Below are 20,496 nucleotides of genomic sequence, written 5' to 3'. Positions count from 1 at the left end.
CAGGATAGAAAAGAAACAAAGAGTGCGCATTTAAAGATAAGGCTGTTAGTGCTCTGGGCTAGTACAGATGTTCCAGGACATAGCCGGTAATGTATTTGATCGCCAGCATTGTCTCCTCACAGGTTGGCCGGATCTGGGATTCAGGGAGGGCAAAGCCATATCTGCCTTTATCCCGGAGTTCAAAGGTGAAGGAATATTTGATTCCTTGGTCATAAGCCCAGTCATCAGAGCCCCCAGCAGCAGGATCTGAAATGAGCAAAGAGAAGAAAGAAAAATTTTAAATCTAGGAAGGAGATTTTAAAAACCCCACTAGCTTTCTTTTATAATTACAAATGTTTTACTGCACAAAACAGTATAGGTAGGCGAATTTTCTAGTAAACTGGATCACAAAAGCTACGGGGGCTGTTTTAAAAATTTGTCCCGTCTTACCTCTAAGTCTACTTAGTGGGAGTGATGTGTTTAATACCCCAGGAAGTATGTAATTTGTAATATATAAACTTCTCAGAGTGCTTGTATGCTGAGGTAAACTGTGCTATGTAGTGTGTAATCTGTTTACAAAATATATACAGTTTCTGGGAAAAGGATGTGTATCTCCTAGAAAAATAAGGAAAACTGCATGATGACTGGTAAGAGGAGAGGACTCCAAACCCTGCTGAAACTGTGCTGAGTGATGAAACTGGAGCAGTTGAGGGCAGGGCTGTGCCTTCATTTTTGTTTCTTCAGGGTCTAGCATATGGCCTGGCACAGTTTAGGCATTCCTTCAGTTATTCATTTGGTGACAGTTATGATGTCATTCATTTATTCAATCACTCATTTGTTCATTCATTCATTCAGTCAACAATTGTACAGCTCTCACTTAGTAGTAGGCCATGTGCTCAATCAACTCTGGAGATGCTAGGACAAAGGAAAGACATGGCCCCTGCCCTCCAGGGGCTTACACTGTAATGGAAAGAGAAACCTCATTGAACTTGCCTGAAGAAAACCTACAAGAAGTTCACCATATGTGAATAGGTGCAATGTCACTGTGGGTTATTTCTGATAGAACCCCCTTAAGAAAATAGTATACCCCATCTGATACAGAGAAGTTTAATAAAGGACAAGAATACAGGAGACTGTATTCTACATGAAGCTTTTAGAAACCCTTCAGGATTGGAGCCTCTCCAACTGCATTGAAGCCCCCTTGATGATGGGACTGGCCTTTTTTCCTTGTATTTCTGGTCCTTTAAGACCTGGGGCAGAAAGAAATCGTGCAAAGGCAAATATATGTAGAAATTGAAAATGGGGCCTGCAGAATGCGCCTTCCCAGCAAATCCGAACTGCAGCCCCAAGGCTCTGGGGTCTAGCCGCTATCTAACGCTTTTGCCACTTGCTTGCATCCCTTGCAAATAGTTTGAGCCTGAAGTAGCCTTTCGAAACTGCCATCTGTTTAGCCAGGAAAACCTTCCCTCTACTGCTTTCCTCCAGCAATTGTCCTTCCAGATAAAGCTTCTGTGTCATCATCCTGGGAACTTATTCCTGATACTGTGGAGTGGGGTGGTTAGTCTTTGGGCGTGCTCTTTTCTTAGACATCCTTCTGTCGCAGCACTTAGCTCCTGTATGACAATTAATGTTTACTCTTCCCGCTTCCCTGCTGTGGGTTCTTTGAAGATTGCTCCAGCCCTCCTCCTTCCTTCCCCCTTCCCTCTTGCCTTCTCTCCATCCTTCTTTCCTTTCTCTCCTAGCATCTGTTGAGGGCCTGGCAAGTGGTAGACGCTCAATAGATGTTTACGGAGAGCAAATGTTTCCGTGGGCTGAAAGGGATATTTCTCCTCCTTTTTTCTGAACAGGAAACTGATTACATATTTTTTTAAAAAATTCACTGTCAGGCAAAAGTCACATGCTTTAAATGATAGAAAGGAAAGACGCTGGGAACCATTTGTTGCCTTTGAAGCACGTGGGTTCTTTGCACAGTTCTGACGCCAAGACTTACAGATTGTTGAAGCTCCTGGGCCATATTTGTACTTGGTCCTGTACAGTGTGGCAAGTTCTTCCATGGCACCTTTAGCCATGCTATTCTGCAAAAGAGCCAGCAGTAAGTGAGTGAAGAAATAAAAGCACACACTGACAAAAAACCAAACATCTGTACATTATTTTTAAGACGTTGAAGACATGTAAGTCACAGTTCGGGTTAGTGTTTTAAACTTATTCAGTGCGCATCCCCATTTTCCAGCGAACTTTGTCATATGATCCAAGTGATTCTTGTGGAAGGATGTCTTCCCTAATGCCCTCCTCAAGCACTCACTCTGAGCTTCTCTTTGTCACACACAGAGTTGTGTCATATTGTGTCAATACCATTAGCTGCCCTCTGAGTTCTCAGTGACTTTTTCTGTCCTTTATCTCCGTGTCCCCAGGGCCTAGCCCAGGGTTCGTTACTTAGTGGTTACTCAGTAAATGTTTGTTGAAGCTCTGAGATGGTTAGCACTCTTCTTACCCTATTATTTGAGAATTAGGTCCTTACATTTATTTTAAATGATCGTTGCAGTAAAATCTGGGTCCTAGCTGTAAACTCTGTTGTATTCAGAGTTTATTCTTTTACTTTGTTTTCTTTTTTATTTACATAGAATTTAGTTGCTCTGTTTTTTTCCTGGAATTCTTATTTAGGCTTGTTAAACATTTTTTTTTAAACCTTAGTTCAGGCTGGAGAAATGAGGCTATAGTGATTTGTAACTGTCCCAGATACCACATTTATTGACATAGTAAAATGTCACTGTGTATGAAGAATTAGGTTATATCTAAGGATTAGTCTGGCAAATCTATCTTGTCTCTGGAGCTTGTGAGAGAAAAGCAGGAGGCAAGGAGGTCTTTGTGGTTGTGCAAAGAGATTGTCTACCTATTAGAGGCAAACAAAAATCAAAAACGTACAAAATAATTCCAAACAAAACAATGCAAAAACCACCTGGAAATAGGGCAGGTTATAAAGTGAAGATTAAGTCATGGCAGGATTATGTGAGTTGGGGTAGGAGTGTTAAAAACCACTCAAAAGAATGATTGGATAGTCGGTGCAACCTTGAGTGATAGTGTAAAAATGTTTAAGAATGGACAGTTCCAAGGAAGAGTGGTAGTTCCAGCATGGAAGATTTTTTAGACCGAAAAATGAGAGAACATTTATTTTATTTCAAAAGGCAGAACATTTGAATTCCAGAATTAAAAAAAGTAGCAAGTATTAACTTATGTTTTTTTTTTTTTTTTTTAAGAAGCAGCATCACCTTCTCATCAGACCCACTGCCCTCCCGCCCCTACACCCAGCCCCTCAGGGAGAAGGGCTGTGCACTCAGCTCCTCCCTGCACAGTAAACTCTCCAGTGTCCACTGACAAATTGTCTATTTAACTGAATCACTTTGAAAGCAAGCTTTACTTTTCTGTCTGGAGAACACAGATTTGTGAATCTGATTGTTACTACAGGAGAATTAGCCATAACTCATTCTGGCTATGAAACTAGCTATATTTCTTACTTTGGCATCATAATTGTCTTGTACATATGCCTGGAAAACTGTTGAAGTTGGTGATGACATCAGAATATTTCTGTTTCTACAAAATAGCAGCTTCCCTTAATCCTTGTTCTAATATTAAAACCAGTTCAGTCAAGTCTTAAGTCAAACTGATGAGGGCATGGCTGTAAGACTTCAAGAATTTCAGCTCCCAAAGCATCAATGCTTCATCGAAACAAGTGGTAAATTTGGAAATTTAAAAGGAATTATAAAACTTAAATCATGACTTTCTGGTCTGAAATGATGCAATCAGTTTCTTGGAACTAACTTATTATTCTTAGAGTTTTGGGACAGTAATTTGAACATTTTAGGGTTTCATTTCCCTTTTTCCCAAACTGGTAAACTAATATGTGCTTTGTCATACTGTATGGAATCTTTACTGTTGTGATCTAAAGGTATTGTTTCTGTTGTTTAATCTTATTCTAACCAACATACTAGAGTTAGGTCTTCTCTCCATCCTTTAGTATAAGGCCTGTTGCCAGTTGAAATCAGAAATAATGTGTAAACATTGCACAATGCTCAGAATACATTTAAAACCATCTTTTAGAGATGGGAAACATGGTGAGGTACTTGTTCTTTTGGTAGGCAAACAACATGTTTCCTACTGTTCTACAATTTCTTTAACTTGCGATTCATCCAAGGAAATTTCTAGTTACTTATTTTTCTGTAAGGCAGAACCTCTAATCCTAAAGAACTCTTATTCCTTCCCTAGCTACCTTCCTCAGGCTTTTCTTCTGTTCTGCTTTTTTTCCCCCTTAAACCTTGAATTCTTACTTTTAGTTAGTAGAAATAAGATTCTAATAAATTCCAGGCATGTAATGTACAGCAGGGGTCCCCAACCCCTGGGCCGTGGACCAGTACTAGTCCGTGGCCTGTTAGGAGCCGGGCCGCACAGCAGGAGGTGAGTGGTGGGTGAGTGAGCGAAGCTCTGTCGGCCGCCCCCCCATCGCTCGTATTACTGCCTGAACCATCCCCCTGCCCCACCCCCGGTCCATGGAAAAATTGTCTTCCATGAAACCGGTCCCTGGTGCCAAAAAGGTTGGGGACCGATGCTGTATAGCACTGTGACTATAGTTAACAATACTGCGTCGTATACTTAAAGATGCTGATGAGAATAAAGCTTTAATGTTCTCACCGTAACAACAAAATGACAATTATGTGAGGTAGAGGGTGTGTAAACTAATGTGGTAAACATTTTACAGTATATACGTGTATCAAATCATCACATTGTGCACCTTAAATTTACACAGTGTTATATGTCAATTACATACCAGTAAAGCTGTAAAAAAAGGAAATTCTTCAGGATTAGTTCCAAATGTGAGAAGTTATGATGACTATAGACAATTTAAGACAAGATCATTGTCTTTATCTCTTGACCTCCTGTGTGTCGGATGACCTTCAAGTCTCTCAAAATTTTTATTGGTGTAACATAAGAATTGAGTTATCTCGCAAAATTGAAGGGGCTTACTTGTGATCTGTTATTGCTTCTGATTTATCAACTTATCCATTTAGTCATAACTACCCTTAGGGCCACACAAAAATGTTTAGTTTGCCTTTCCTTAGAGCAATAACCAAGTGCTTCCTAAGCCTTCAGAGGCATCTTTTGGAAACAGTTGCTCTGCCTGTGATGCTGAGGCAATATCTAAGATTGATGTTAACTTAAAATGGCTGTTATTTTGTTCCTGTCACGGGTACCCACTGAAGGAACATCTAGTCTGTGTCTCAGCCTTGGTTCTCCTTGTCCTAAGTTGCTCTCTCATCTTGATGTCTACCTCATCACTTGTCCTCTGACCATCACCTCATCATCACATCCTTCAATGGCTCTCTCACCTTCTGTTGAAGTCTGGCTTCCTTTCTTGACATAAAGAGCCTTTGTGAGCTTGTCCCTCTCTTCTCTCTCAGGCTGCATCACTTGCCGTGCATCCCCATGTTCCTTCCGAGCCAGGTTTCCCTGAACTACTTTCCGTACCCTTCCCCGCCTCTCCTTACCTCCATGACATTGGGTGTCGTTCTCGCTTTGTAGGAAATCTCTTTCCCTCTTTGTTCACAAGGAGGCTTGCTATTGTTCTTCCAAATTCAGTCTAAATGTCATCTTCTTTGCAAAGCTGCCCCCAACTCTCTTAGGGAGCAATGAGCACCCCTTCTTTGTGAGGGCTCACATGTCTCTATCAGAGTTCCTATCACTCTGTGCTGTGATCATTTGTTTTTGCATGTTTGTCCCCTAGGTGAGCTTTTTGTGGGGGGAGGATTCTTGGCTATTCATCTTGTGTCCTCAGCGGATTGCATTAACACCTAGCACATTGTTGGTTGGTTGATTTAGTCTCTTCCTAGGGCTTCAGGTGAGCCTGATTTGGATGGGGGTGCAGAGTGCTGAGCTCTACAAAGGCTGGACTGTGACCCCCCTGAGTGGAGATTGAGGATGCTTGTGGGGAGAGTGGTGGTACCACGCAGTGATGGTTGATGGGTTACCACATTTAGACATTGACCTCTGCTGGGCACTTAACTTATTTCCTTTGATTAAAAAAAAAGTGAAGTCTGTAGACCCTTTCTCTCAGCCCCTCTGAGGCCAAGGGACAAAAAAGTCAGAGCAGACGTTAATCAACCAAAATATCATATTTTAAGTTCCAAGTATTGTAACAAAAATCCCTGGAATCAGTGTGGGTCTTTTCTTTTTTTTTTAAGAGTTCAAATACTTTTACAAATGTTGCTCATTTATCTTCCTAACATTATCTGTCCACATTCATCAACACAGAATTTTCTAGCAGAATGGAATGCCATGGGGGCAGCACGCTTGGTGGGAATGTTCCAACCAAGCTGGGTGACTGACCCCTGCCAGAAATGGTAGAGAGAGGGGTGATTCCTGAATTTGCTAAAATATTAGAGAGGTAACTCCTTTTCCTTGTATGTTTCTGTGAAAAGGGACTAAGACAGCTGACAAAAGACTGGCAGAAACAATAGTACATCAGAGAGCATGATCCATGTCTTGAAACTCTAATTAATGACATTTTCTATATAACCTGTCATTTGAGGGAGATCTTACATCCTTGCTCAGTGGGTTCAAAATAAGAACTAACATTTACATAAAACCTTAGACTTTGACAAAGAGCTCTTGATAAGAGCTAGATATTTTTATCCCCATTTTACAGATAAAAGAACTGAAACTCAGAGAGGATAAAAGAACTTGCCCAAGGGCATGCAGCCCCATAAGTGGCTGACTTGAGCTAGGTTCTTCTTGCTTTAAATCCTGTGCTCTTTTTCACTTCTCCTTGTGGCCTTGGAATACTTCAAAAGAAGTGTTGCTAGAGCTGGTTTTACCAGTTGTAAAGAACAGAAGGAAGCTAAATATAAATCAGCCTCAGAGAAAACTTTGCTTTCAGTCAAGGCCAAACATGGCCAGCCTTTATTAATCCTTAGATATGAGTTTCCTACCACGTCTTATGCATGTTCTCTTTTGTCACCTGTTTTCTTAAAAAGAGGCCTTGGTCATAGAGCAAAAGACAGAGAGAGTCTAAAATGTCACATCTAACTCAAAGCCCAAGAGACAAAGGACCAACTAGTGTAACGTTTCCCCAGGCTCTGAGCTCCAGGGGGCTGGTGAGATGAATAAGGCGAGGGTGTTCTTTTCCACTGACCTGCATTCCTAAGGAACATGTGATCAGGAAGCCCCGTCTCGTGACTGTGCTCATGGTCGTCATTGCAACCTCTACGTACACCGTCAAGTGTCATGACAGTGGGGTCTCGCCTCTTCTAATCTTCCACTGGTCCATCATTACCGTACAAGAAAACGAAAGCCCCAAACTGACGGTGGGGTATATACCAATTCAAAGGGAATTTTCTTCAGAACTTTGCTTCTAACTTGAAGTTCTGAGTTATAACCATCCCTCTGGGTGAATACGTGTGATAATGGAAGCGTCAAAATGATCTTTAGCAGCAGTTTCCTTCCTTCTGTCCTGTGATAATGGGTAGCTTACACCAAGGGACCAATGAGGAATTGAACTTTTATAAGTTTGGTGCAAAAGGAGAAGCCTCCAAGGCCTACTGAGGCAGGGACTGAGGAGAAAGCCTTTGAAACAAATATTTTTCTGAGAAAAAGGAGGAGAGTAAACAAGTGCAGGCTCTGGTTGCAAAGCCTTGAGATGAAGAAAAGGCAAGGAGTGTGGGAAGGCCTGCTTTAGAGAGCAGGGCCTGTCTGTTCTGGCAGACTCCATGGGGAGCGGGGCAATGCTTTCACTGATGGAAACCAAATTCTTTCTTTGCCTGATCTGAATACATATTTTTAAGCTCTTTAAAATTCAGGTAAAATGTGAAGCATGAGTCAGCTGAAGTTGCAAAGTCCAGAATTCCCCCCCCCCCCCCCCCCCCCCCGCCGCCGTGGCGGTGGTGCTTCTTCCAAATAAATGTTAAAAAATAAATGCCGTATGATGGGAATGTAGTCTCCCACACTTGAGATTTGCAGAAAATTGTAAGCTCTTTGTGAGGAGGTGTAGGATCCTGAAAGCCAGGGACCTTTGGCCAGGAATGAGACTTTTCTTACCTTTGCTTAAAGCAGGGTTTCTCCACCTTGGCACTTGTGACCCGTGGGCTGGATAATCCTTTGCTGTGGAGGCTTGTCCTGAGCTTTGTAGGGTGTTTATCAGTCTCCCCTGGCCTCCACCCAAGGCATGCCGGGAGCATTCCCACAGTGACAACAATCAAAAAGGCCCCCCACCCCCACCCCCGCCAGATGTCCTCTGGGGGAAGGGAAGGAGGCAAAATTAGCGTAAAGGAAAGTCAGATAAAAGATGTAATTATGTTAAAGAAGAAAGTATTTTAGAGAGAAAAACTGAAAAAGAAGACAGCTGGTTTTAAAGGTGCTCTGAATGCCTTGTTTTCCTCTGCTGACGATAGTACAAGTGTCTCCGAAGCGCCGCTGCTAGGTCACACCTGCCAAAATCACACTTTACCTGCAGGGTTGCCAGATTTAGCCAAAAATACAGGATACCCGGTTAAATTTAAATTTCAGGTAAACAATGAATGCTTTTCCGGTATAAGTCTGTCCCATGCGATATTTGTAGCATACTTAAACACTAAAAATTATTTGTTGTTTATCTGAAATCAGATCTAACTGGGAGTTCTGTATTTGACGTGGCCATTCTGTTTACCAGGTTACTGGCTCCAGGGCCCGCTGTGACACAGGAGTCATCCTGACATTAAAGTCCCTCGGTAACCTGGTTACCTCACTCCCACTCTTCCTTCGAGAGAACATTCACAACAGGCTGACCCCCTCTGCTCCCTTCCTCATGGCAGGAGCCAGGGTTTATGCTGAGCACTTAATAGGTGCTCAGTGGAATTTCTGGTAATTGCCTGATGAGTCATGTACTGACCAGGCCCTGCAGGAGAATTTTAACAGGCCAGAAAGCCACTTAAAATGTATAATGGTAAATCAGCACCCGGTCTCTCTAATCAAAGAAATTCTGCAGTTGTCATTTAAAATTTCTTTGGTCTTATAAGTGAGATTAGAAATTCTGAGAAAATTCCTGAAGCAAATGTTCTGTGCCTCCAGTCCTGCCTAAGCTGCTGGCAGCCTGCCTGACACAGGGACTGTGACCCGGTTGCTCTTGTTATTAGGCAAGGACGTGGTGACAGCAGTGATGGAGTGTGCGCATGACCCTGCAGTTGTCCACCTCCTAATCACAATATTTCTTCCCCCCTGATTTTTGTGTTTATCTCTAATCATAGTCCCGGCTTATGCTCACGTGCTTGGGTGGAGCAGTGGGTTTCTGTTTTGGCGGCTCACTAACTAAAGCTTTAATTAAGAGGTAGTGAGGTGTCTCTGGACTAGAAGGTGTTAGATTTTAGAAATGGATTTCTATCTTTTGGTCAAGTTTAATAATTTTTCAGAAATATTTACACTGTCATATTTCTCCTGGTTAATGTACGTATACTCATGCAAGTACTGGCCAGAATCATGAAGACTGGGCCCTGAGAAGTCAGGGATCTTACTTGACCAGTGTAAATCCTTAGCAATGTCCGGGGTCAGAGGTAATAATGATATATTTGCGGGATAAAAGACTTTATTTAATGAATGGTCTTTTGCAAACCGGCTGCATGGAGCACCACCATAGAACACGGCCACACAAATATGTGTTGGAAGTTGAGGCAGCTTAAGAAATTCTTCAGCATCCACTAGCTCCATGCCCAGGGCTGCCTCTACTACTGGTGTTGGCTTAACCGAGCCTTCATTGTCTAAGCTAGAAAATGAGAAAGCAGAACCAGAGAAATTCCAGGATTTCCGCCTGTGAAATCCTGTGCTTCTAATGTAGAAATGTAATGATAGACGCGTGCCCTGGATCGGCATATTTGTGTGGTATACATCAGCTTTCCATTTGGTCAGTCTGGGAAACGGGTGAAGATACTTAGTTGATTGGTATTATTCTGGGTTTCTGCTTTTGAATTTAGTACTAGTGTTATAGTAATAATTATTATTAACAGAGCCATGTGTGCCTCTTTGGGGGGAAGGTAGACCAAAGATTGGGAGCTTTTCCATGCTCAATAAATGCAAAGATATGGATAGGTTTGGGAGCCTTTTCAATTATGTCTCCTAGTTTTTATTTCCTCTGATGATGAAGAGGTCATTATAACTCAATATTTCATTACCCTTTAGAATTTTGGAAATGTAAAGATATTCTTTTTCTGGATCTTAAAACTTCCTTTGAAGATAGTGATGGCTTTATACTGAAGAAGTCAACGCTGAGGGACTGGACGTTTATGAAGTCATTGGAAGCTCACAGTGCATTTTGTATTCTTTCTTTAAATAATATATGTGTGTAAAAACAGTTTGCAGTCAGGAAAGCATTATGCATGTAAGACACTCTTATGTTTCCTCAAACTTTTTTTACTCATCTGCTGAAGATGTATTTTTTGGTAGCCTTTGTAATCCAGGCTATTACTTCTGTACTTTTACTTCATTGGTCTTTTGCATTCCCATCTCTGCCTTTCTTCCCTCTGAAGGTTGTCTCCTGATATAAGTAATTGTCAGGTAATCTACATGTAAGATCTTTCAGAAATGAAGCCGTACACATTTTCATCACGACTCAAATGTCAAAGGATTGGTACTTACGGTATGTTCTAAATTTGAACTGAGAGAGTGCTAATGTTTCTATACAGAATAATTCCCTTCCAATTATTTCACTGAAGCATTTTTTTAGCTACAAATATGATCTTATATACATGCATATATATATGCTAAAATCTGTATAAGACAAAGTCTGCTTTGTAGTCCTGTAAGAAAATTCTGAGTTATCTATAATGTGGTATGGTGCCAATAATTCATCTTATTAGTCTTTTACTATCTTTTGTTTTCTACAGTGGGGTCACATTTTTCTAGTTGAGAATTAATATGGAGGCACTAGATTTGGGTGGAACATTCATCTTTCTAGGTCAAGACTTTTAGTTTTTTAAAGTGATATCCTCATTACAAATAAAAACCATGGAAAAGCCAATATCTTTCTTCTTGGGAGACTCAAATTCTCTTTTGGCTATACATGTATTTGTGATAACACTATAGTTATGAGTTGTTCTAGCAAAATGTTCTTAGGAAGTCAGTGAATTGGATTTATACAAACTAAGAAAAAGACTGAAGGGATTTCTAGTTAACTATTCAAATGATTTAAATTGTTTTGGGGTGTCAAACTAAATTCAGATCTCAAATGAATCAAATAATCAAATAATATGCATCTTAGATTTTACTGATGGCATTTAAATATCTCTTTTAAGATACTAGGCAAAATTTTAATCACAGAAAAGATTATTGGAAATTAAAGTAACTTTTAAATCAATGTGTGTGATATAAGTGCAAAGAATTTTTGTATTTTATTCACCTATCTTATGCTCTAGAAAACATAAGAAGTAACATGTCCTTTTCCTTGAATTTATTAGATTTGTGGGTATAAATTTAAACAAGGTAAGATTATTTTGTGGTTTATGCTTGTTTGAGAATTGATTATGAATATTTTACTTTGATATAGTTCTGTTTCACTTCTTTCTTAATTAGAATTTAAAAACAATTTTGGAGGATGGAATTTCTAATATGTATATATATATATTTTACTATTACCTCTCTTTCCTTGATTTTAAATGAAGAAGTGATTCTTAGAGGAAAGTATCAGTGGATCACATTCTCTGGAATGGTTTCACACCATTTGGGGCACATATTGAATTGGCCCACTAAACTCACTTTGAGTCTTGGGTCTTTTCCTGGAGAAACCACAGGAAGTAGCAAGAATTATTCATGAGATTCTAAAGGTAGAACTTACTTGATTCTTTTTTTTCAAGGAAAGTTTGTAGACTTCTAGAGCAGTCAGGTACTACGTTATTGTATGGAGCCAGTGGGGCAACAAAGTTTTCAACGCTAAAAGGGCTTAAACTTATTCCCCAAGTAAGAAAAAGTATTGAAACTTTGTGCAGCAGCTCAATTCCAAAGAACACTTTAAGCTTTTCTGTTAGCATTAGTCTTTTAGTGTTTATGTTTAAAACTAGTTATTAAGCAAATTGGATATATTGGTTGTTACATTTAATATGGTTTATAATTTTAGTTTTAATATTTTACTTACTAACTCATTCGTGCTTAGTTTGTATGGCTTTGTCTTTTTCTCTTTTGATGTGGTACAGCTTAAGCATATTCACATGAGTTAAGCAAACAACATACCCCCACCTCCTCTCCTCTGGTGGCCCTGGAAATCGAGGACTGAAATGAGGAACTGACCACACCCATCTCTGGGACAGCAGGCCTGTGAGCGCCCACTGCTGGGAACACTTACAGACTGAGCCTAATTGGAAAACTGAAATACTGAATGGTTCCAACTAATGATGTCCTCTTTTGTTTTTTGGCTACAGATAGGGAAAATGGGAAGATTTTCCTGAAATGAAATGAAATGAAAAATAGCATTTTTTTTTTTTTTTTAAAGAACAGGACCTGGCTAACTATTAGCTATCAGTTTTCTAAGAAGCTGAGTTATTTTTCCATTTTGCTCTTCACAAAATATTTACAGCATTACATGTTTTATTTGGTCTCTGAAAGACTGAATCTGAAAGTACAAAACAGTTTCCAGTTGATAAAGTTACTGGGTCTTTGAATTTATGCATTTAGGTAAGCCAAATATCTATGTCATTGTCTAGGTGGAATTCTTTTTTTTTTGGCATAACTCAAATGCTTTAAATCTTACACTTGTTCTTTCAGATCATTGGTCCCAACTTCTGGCAGCCAGATGTTCATAAATTAAAAAAAAAGTTGTTTGAAGGATTCAAACCTGCTTATTTTAAAAAATTATACATTGATGTACCGTATTGGTTAATTTGAATAGTATAAAACTCTTATATTATTTAACTTTTCATGTGGTTGTATCTTGATTCTACAACAAGATTGCTAATTTTTTGAGTCAGGGATAGTTCATTTTCTTTGCAATATTTCTCATATGTAGTAAGGACCCATTCACATCATTTGTTCATTGATTGATTTACATCTGTGTCTCACCTAATCCAACAATTTAGAAATAAGCAATATTAGGATCTTATCACTTAACCATATATCAACCAAATGTGCAAATTCCTAACGACATCTGCCATACTCTGCCTGTGCATGTCAAATCCAGCTCAAGGCAACTTGATAAAATTGACTTTCTGATTAAGATTATGTATGAGGTGAAGGAACTTTGTTGATTACCTCAGATGCGTCTGAAATCATCATGTGTGTCAGTGCTGTGGTGAAGCAGGAGGAAGTGGAACTGTTGTCATTTTGAAGATTAGTGAATTAACTGCATTTTGGCGATCATTCCCTACATCAAAATCACATTTCTTCTAGCCAATGTATGTAGCCAATTTCAGATGCCTTGTAAATTTGTGTTGGTAAGTTTTTTGCTTCTATTACTGAAAATCAAGAATGGAACTTCCCGAAATTTTTTGTATATATATATATTTTTTTTCCAGGAATAGAATTTAAAAATCTCAACAGTGAAATACTATATCTACTACCATGACTACTTACCAACTCAGCATTGTTCTCGGGGAGTTTGTAATCATAGGAGTAAGGGTAGAGTATCATCTGGGAGTATGAGTGGATCGTCAGATATGCTTTGATGGAAGAGAGGTTGTTGCGGATGAAATTAGCCAGGGCCTTGGTCTCTTTTTCAGACTCTGCAGCAGATCCACAGTAAGTTTCATCACAGGGGTTTTTAGAGGCTCCGATAGCTGGAAAAACGTATTGTTGTTAATGGCAAATGGTCATCTGCTGACGTTCCCACAGGTCATGTTTCAAAATTTCAAATTAGAGAGTTAGAGAGTTAGAAAATAAGTTGTTTTCACAGGAGTTTTTATAATCATCCTCATGTATGTGTACATTATAAAGTATGCATACATTTAGTCACAAGAGTAGGGTGTTTTTAAGCTAACAGGCTAAAAAGTTGCATGTGAAATCACCAATATGTCCCTGTGTAGTGCTAAATAATGAGATCAATATAGTGTAAGAAGACTAATAAGTAGGGACAAACTAATATCCGTGAGAAATTTCTGTATTAGTATAATCATTTACTGAGAGTTGAATCACAAAATTATAATCACAATTTTATTTAAATAATTGTTTAAATAATTATTTAATGATGGTCTCCTCTAGATTTTACATTCCACAAGTAGTAGGATTATGTCTGGTTTGTTCAGTCTTATGTTTCCAGCGTCTAGCACAGCTGGGAACATAATAGAATAAGCAATACATTTTTATTGACTGAATAAACAAGCTGTTTATTGTCTGTGCTTTCAGAAAGTTAGAACTCTAAAAGATAAAATTTTATATTTTTTTCTTATTTTAGACACTATTGTGTTTTCCTGTTACTTTCTTCCTATGCTTTTCAAAAGATGCGTGCAAAATGGTCAGCCAGATACTTACTGCACCAACCAGCATCAAAATTTCTGTTGGGGTCTGTGCCAATGCAGGTGGATCCAGCGTTGGTGGAGCGGGTCTTTCTCCACATTCGGTACTGAAAAGTGCAGTTTATGGTTAGGACAAGTATAGTAGAAAGTGGTTGGTTTTAATTTCATTAGCCCCTCTCAGTATTGGTTCATATACCTTGGTCCAGGTATAGATGTAGCCATCGATATTGACCACAGGCAAGACATAAAAGTCTAGCTTGTCGAGAAATTCTGTCATGTTTCTGTCATGTCCATAGGTGCGAACAGCCTGTGTATAAATTACAAAGCAGAATTTCATGGAAAAATGGAATGCATTATGCTGCTAAAATTTACATAGACGAGATGAATGTTGACTTTGGTAACAAAAGTGGCATCCCCTTTTGAAGTAGATATTATTAATATTTAAAAAGCAAATAGCAAAATATTACTGACAGTTTTGTTTAAAATAGTTTCTAGTTCTTACCTTTTTCTAGGATACTCTGTCTCAGTGGTCCCCAACCTTTTTGGCACCAGGCACTGGTTTCGTGGAAGACAATTTTTCCACGGATGGGGGTGGGGGGTGTTCAGGCGGTAACCTGAGTGATGGTTCAGGCGGTAACGCGAGCGCTGGGGAGCGGCAGATGAAGCTTCACTCACTTACCCGCCACTCACCTCCTGCTGTGCGGCCCAGTTCTTGACAGGCCGTGGACAGGTACCAGTCCACAGCCCGGGCGTTGGGGACCCCTGCTCTATTTCATCCATATATACCTCATATAATTATTACTTTTTATTTTAACTATTTACTTTAAAGATGAACGAAAATTCAATAAAATTAAAGACTTAGAGAACGTGAATACTCATTTCCTTTGAAATAGTAACTGTAATAACTTTTTTTCAAAGTTAGTAGGATATGAGGGTAAGAACTTTTTTTCAAAGTTAGTAGGCTATGAGGGTATTCCTAGTAAGTAAGGAATGTCTGTGGATGGCTCTGCATGTTCCTAATACTGTCATCTAGAAATTTGTTTAATTTTGGTGAGACCTCCTGTAGATGGTCTCAGTAGAGGAAGAAGAATGAAAAAGGCTCCCACTAGGAAGTGAGATCACACTGATGGATTTTGGAGAGGCTTTCATCAAGTCTCAAGTTGCATAATGATGAAAGTCTTCTTATTCCTCTTAATTGAGAAGGGAACTCTGTTAAGGGTCTAGCTCTCCCTGCTAAGTGATGTGGATACCTATCTATGAATGAAGGACCTCATACCCATTTATTATGTTCTCTTAGTCACAGTTCTTCAGCCCCAGGATTATATTAAATTTACATTCAACTCTTCCCTAGGCTTGCTTGAAGAGATTTTTAAGGTATTTATGGTTTCTGTGTAGTAACAGTTTTTATATATTCTTCATGGCTTTATACATGTATGTTTACTAAAATAACACATGGTAAAGCATGTGCTTTTTATGTTGGAAGAGCTATAGAACCATGTTCTGTTAGTGGTCTGTGATTAGAGGTAACCAAAGTAATGATGAAAGTCTTTCTTTCTAGAGGGCAGATAGTGAGATACTCACTTAAATTAAATGGTGCCAATTGGACACATAACATGTCTAGAAACCAGGAGCCTAAAGAATAGATACAGAAGGGCTTTACCCAAAAGAAATTATCTTGTATATAATAATAGTCTTACATTTTTAAAGTATTTCAATATTTTAAACTTTACTTTTGAAATAATTTTAGACTTATAGAAGAGTTGCAGATACAGGGAGTTCTCATATACCTTTTACCCAGCTTCCCCGCATTGTAGTTGGTCGTCACGTCTCCTCTTATCTGTGACAATTTCTCAGACTTTCCTTTGTGACTTTGACACAGGTGTTGTTCACCTTGATCACTTGGTTAAGGTAGTTTCTGCTAGGCTTCTCCACTGTAAATTTTGCCTTTGTAATGTAATACATATTTTTTAAGAGATACTTTGCTGCTGCAAATAACCTAGTTCTCTTTAAACTTTTACCCACTAATCCTTATATCCATCTGTAGATTTTCATGAAGTAGTTATTACTGTGGTGTTCTAATGGTAACTTTCTATTTTGCTCATTTGTACATCTATTAGTTGTAATTCTTCTATAAGAAAGAGTTGTTCCTTCTCTCCCTTTTTTTAATTTATTGAATCTATATCATTATGGACTCATGGATATTTAAAAGGGTTTCTACATATATCTTACCATTAGAATTATAAAGGAGTGGAAAACAGTATCATTTAGAATAGGGACCACTACATATTGTTTTCTTTTACTCTGAAGTATACATTGATTATTCTAGGAGATAATGATCAAGTTAGTGGTTTTTCCACAATCATTAACTTTTAAATGACCTATCCACGATATTTACTACCTGTTAGCCTTTCTACCAAAGGGGGGTAAGAAAGTTAAGATGAGTGAAATACAAATAAATACCATTTGCTAGCTGTTTAAAAATTTTGCCTTATCAAGTTCCTTGGTGACCTTTATAGCTTGGACCTTGGAATTATGAATTTTTTCTATGCTATTATTCTCTTTTATTATAGTTAGATTACAAGGGATTGATTGAAATAAAAAAAAATACTTTCTACTTTCCTCTGCCAGTAATCATTCTACATACTGACCTCTCTCACAAACCACTGGCAAAATGCCGGGGAAATCCACTCTCTGGCATGGAAACCGCAGTCCATGAAAATGGCAGGCTTATTTGGTCCAGGTCTGCCAACCTATTACAAACAAAAGGAAAAGGGAAACTGTGATTCATCATATTCAGGGGTTAACATTCACTACCCATCTGGGCTTTGGACTCAACAGGTGAAACCTGACAGCAGCAAGAGGTACATTCCATGATTAAATTAAAACATAATACTAGCACGGTATGTTCTTGCCTCTAGACACTCACAGTATTTGAGCTAAGGCTTACATGGCTGTTTATTATTTTTATTAAGCTTGACAAGCTCATATTTTTCAGAAGATGCTTGATTACCCTGCTTAATTGTACTCACATGGAGGTTATTTTCTGCTGCTACTATTAGGAGACGTGACCAAGACAACTGGATGAGTAATTAGAAGTAATCATGATTGTTGCTAATCTTGTAAGAAGTTTTCCTTCTCTCCCATTTATTCCATGTCTTTTTATTTTCTTCATTAGAATTGCATGATAAAAATGGCATTAGAGGACGACAGGAACAAATTGTTGATACGCTGTGTACCGTGGTCTGATAGATATGAAGTTTATGAACCTCTTTAGCAAATGGATTTGCAAACAACATCTGGGAGAGGACAATTTCATCAAGGTAGATGATCATTTACATTGCTTACAGGAATGTGGTTAAATTTATAGGACTTCTCTTATTTTATTGCATTTTTTCTTTTGAATAAATCAAAATAATGATTTAAAAATTCACATATGATGAAACAATCTGGGGAATCTGTTTGAGGCAGGGAAAGAGTTATAACTATGTTTGGGATGAATATGTCTGTGAAACAGATGTTAATGTGTTAGAATTCATTGATTTAAAGCCCTCAGACATGGGAAGGTTATGGTTAAAAAGGATTACCTTGAGGAGGTACATAGTGTTTCCTAAAAATGTAGTTCCGATGGCACTGCGAGAGATGAGGTCTGGATTTTCGCTGGCGACTTGTTGAGTCCAAGCCTCTATCTACCAAATGGAACCATTTGTGGGTTAATGTGACATTCTTGGTTCAATTCCCAAAGCAATGTCTGTCTAAATCACGTGCGCATCATACCGTTTCCCAGTTGTTGTACTTCTCGTAATTGTGTCCAGTTGCACGGACCCTGCTATCAAACTGAGCCTCCAGCACAGATCTGAGGTTGCTTATTAATACCCTGTAATAAATCAAAGGGGGTGCTCTGTAAACATAAGCATGTTTCCCAGTCAGCAAAAACCCAGAGTTTCTGCTTTAGCCGATGGTGCAGTACGTTCTCCATGAAGTCATCAGATCTGTCCTCTGATTATGCCTTTCAACTTGAGCTACTCATCACAAAGTAAGTAAATCATTGAGAAGGATACTGGAGACTATGAGCAAGGCAGGCTCTTCTTTGGCCCAAACTTCACCTGTTTGGGGGTCCTTGGACCTTAAACTTGGAAAATGATTTCCCTGGTACCTGGGGCATTATGCATCAGGGCCTTGGGCTCAACACAGAAGCATGCCCTTAAGCCCTATCAGTGGTCTTTCTTCCTTAAGATTTTCCTTGTTTTAGCACTGAAAGTCCCATGTCCCAGGAACCTACTGAATCCCAGTAGTAGTAGATTGGGACAGCCAGTCACCTGAGGCCTTTCTCTAGGTTTTGAGAAAAATATCTTGATGGGTGGAAATTCAGAAATATTGACAAGCTAAAGATTTTTTTAGACCAAAGAATACTGAGTTTAAAGTATTCGTTTCTGCTTGCCTTTCTTTTGGCTGGTTTAAAGTAATGTAAGAATGGTTCTGTAGTAAGGTAATATGACAATTGGTGACAGAAACTTTGAGGCTTGCTTATTTCTAAAAATGATTATTCAGGTGAAAGGTCTTATTATAAGAGGCACGTGTGAAGGTGTGGGTATATATGACTTTGTTTCTCTTTGCTACTTTTGAGTGGAAAGTGTGTTCTGAAGGGACAAAATTTTATGAGCATTAATGTCCTTGATCATAGACTGTAAATATCATGGGCAGTAGTTAGTTTACAGAAACTTCTATTATCCACAGTCAAGCCTTGAAATGTTTTTATCTGACACACAGAGAATTGTAGCCGCATATCAAAAGTCTACTTCTCCTCCGGCTGCCCCAAGGGCATTCTGATGAAGTATGTCAGGGACATCCTCTGAACCTCCCTCCTGCTGTCTCCTTCTTTTGTTTAACTGTGCATGAACTTGTGTCTGTTTATGGAAAATACCATAAATTAATACTAAATGATATTTGTTTCCTAGCAAGAGGCAAATACTGTCTTAAGGGCTTAACTATCTTAAGGTAGTATTAAAAAAAAAAAAGGAAAAGGAGAAGAGTTTAATATTTATTCTGTGGAAAGAACATTTCCCATTAAGCAGCCATCAGTACTTTGTTAGTGCTTTCATTTCTATGGCTGCTATAAGTTACCACAAACTAAGTGGCTTAAAACAATATGAATTTATTATTTTACAGCTTAGAAATCCAACACAGGTCTCACTGGGCTAAGATCAACACGTGAACAGTGAAGTGCTTTCTGGAAGCTCTAGGGGAGAGTCTGATTCCTTGCCCTTTAAAGGCTGCCCACATTCCTTGGCTGTTTGCCCTTCTCCATCTTCAAAGCCAGCAATAGCAGCTCAAGTCCTTCTCATGTTTCATCACTCTGACTTCCTCTTCTGCCTCCTTCTTCCACTTGTAAGGACCCTGTGGTTACTTTGGACTTCTCAGGACAATTTAGGATAATCTACCTATTTTAAGTTCAACTGCTTAGCAAACCTTAATTCCATCTGCAATCCTAACTTCTCTTTGTCATTAGCATATATTCAGATGTTCTAGGGGTTGGGATGTAGACATTTAGGAGGGACAGTCATTCTGCGGGCTATAGTTAGGAACAATGATTATAGTAAGTGCTATAATTAATTATATTCAACACCTAAATTGGATTGTTAGGGAATAGGGTGGAATTAGAAAGAATCTAGAATTAGAAACAAAAGATCAGGGTCATAGTTTTGCCTAACATGTAAATTGGTTTCAGCAAAGTCATTTAATCTCTGGGCCTTATTTCATACTTTGTATAATGGGATATTTATTAGCTGGTATTCAATGTCCTTTTCAGTTCTAAAATGCAATGACTTGACTCAAATTCCTAGGCCTTGGTCATTTACATAGATGTCTTCCAAGGTTTATGAAGAAAAAAAATTAAACTACAGTAAAGTTGCCAGTTACCACCTTCATAAACTCTAGGGAAACATCTAGAATAGAGATAGTTTAGGTAAATGATTGTCAAATACAGCTAAAAACTAAAAACAAAACCAAAACAAGTAAAACAAAAACATTGAAAACTGAAAATCAACAGGCAGAAACCTTTAAGAAAACAACT

The 20,496-nt window shown here is 38.7% G+C and overlaps 1 protein-coding gene across 1 annotated transcript in view; it reads right to left on the bottom strand.

Annotated features, from left to right (window-relative positions):
* The window catches only part of CPB1 (carboxypeptidase B1), a 39,658-nt gene continuing 19,162 nt past the window's right edge, over window positions 1-20,496 (bottom strand). The window contains exons 4-11 of the mRNA XM_060010081.1: window positions 18,201-18,300; window positions 18,011-18,112; window positions 17,075-17,176; window positions 14,623-14,733; window positions 14,443-14,533; window positions 13,549-13,751; window positions 1,970-2,054; window positions 1-246 (exon numbers count right to left, since the gene is read on the bottom strand). Coding sequence (XP_059866064.1) covers window positions 59-246; window positions 1,970-2,054; window positions 13,549-13,751; window positions 14,443-14,533; window positions 14,623-14,733; window positions 17,075-17,176; window positions 18,011-18,112; window positions 18,201-18,300 — 982 coding nt within the window. The 3' untranslated portion in view covers window positions 1-58. The remainder of the gene's footprint in view (window positions 247-1,969; window positions 2,055-13,548; window positions 13,752-14,442; window positions 14,534-14,622; window positions 14,734-17,074; window positions 17,177-18,010; window positions 18,113-18,200; window positions 18,301-20,496) is intronic.

The sequence above is a fragment of the Delphinus delphis genome, chromosome 4 (assembly GCF_949987515.2).
Source record: "Delphinus delphis chromosome 4, mDelDel1.2, whole genome shotgun sequence".
Lineage (NCBI taxonomy): Eukaryota > Metazoa > Chordata > Mammalia > Artiodactyla > Delphinidae > Delphinus > Delphinus delphis.
Note: the sequence above shows the minus strand (reverse complement) of the source record. Positions and strands in the feature narration are given on the sequence as shown.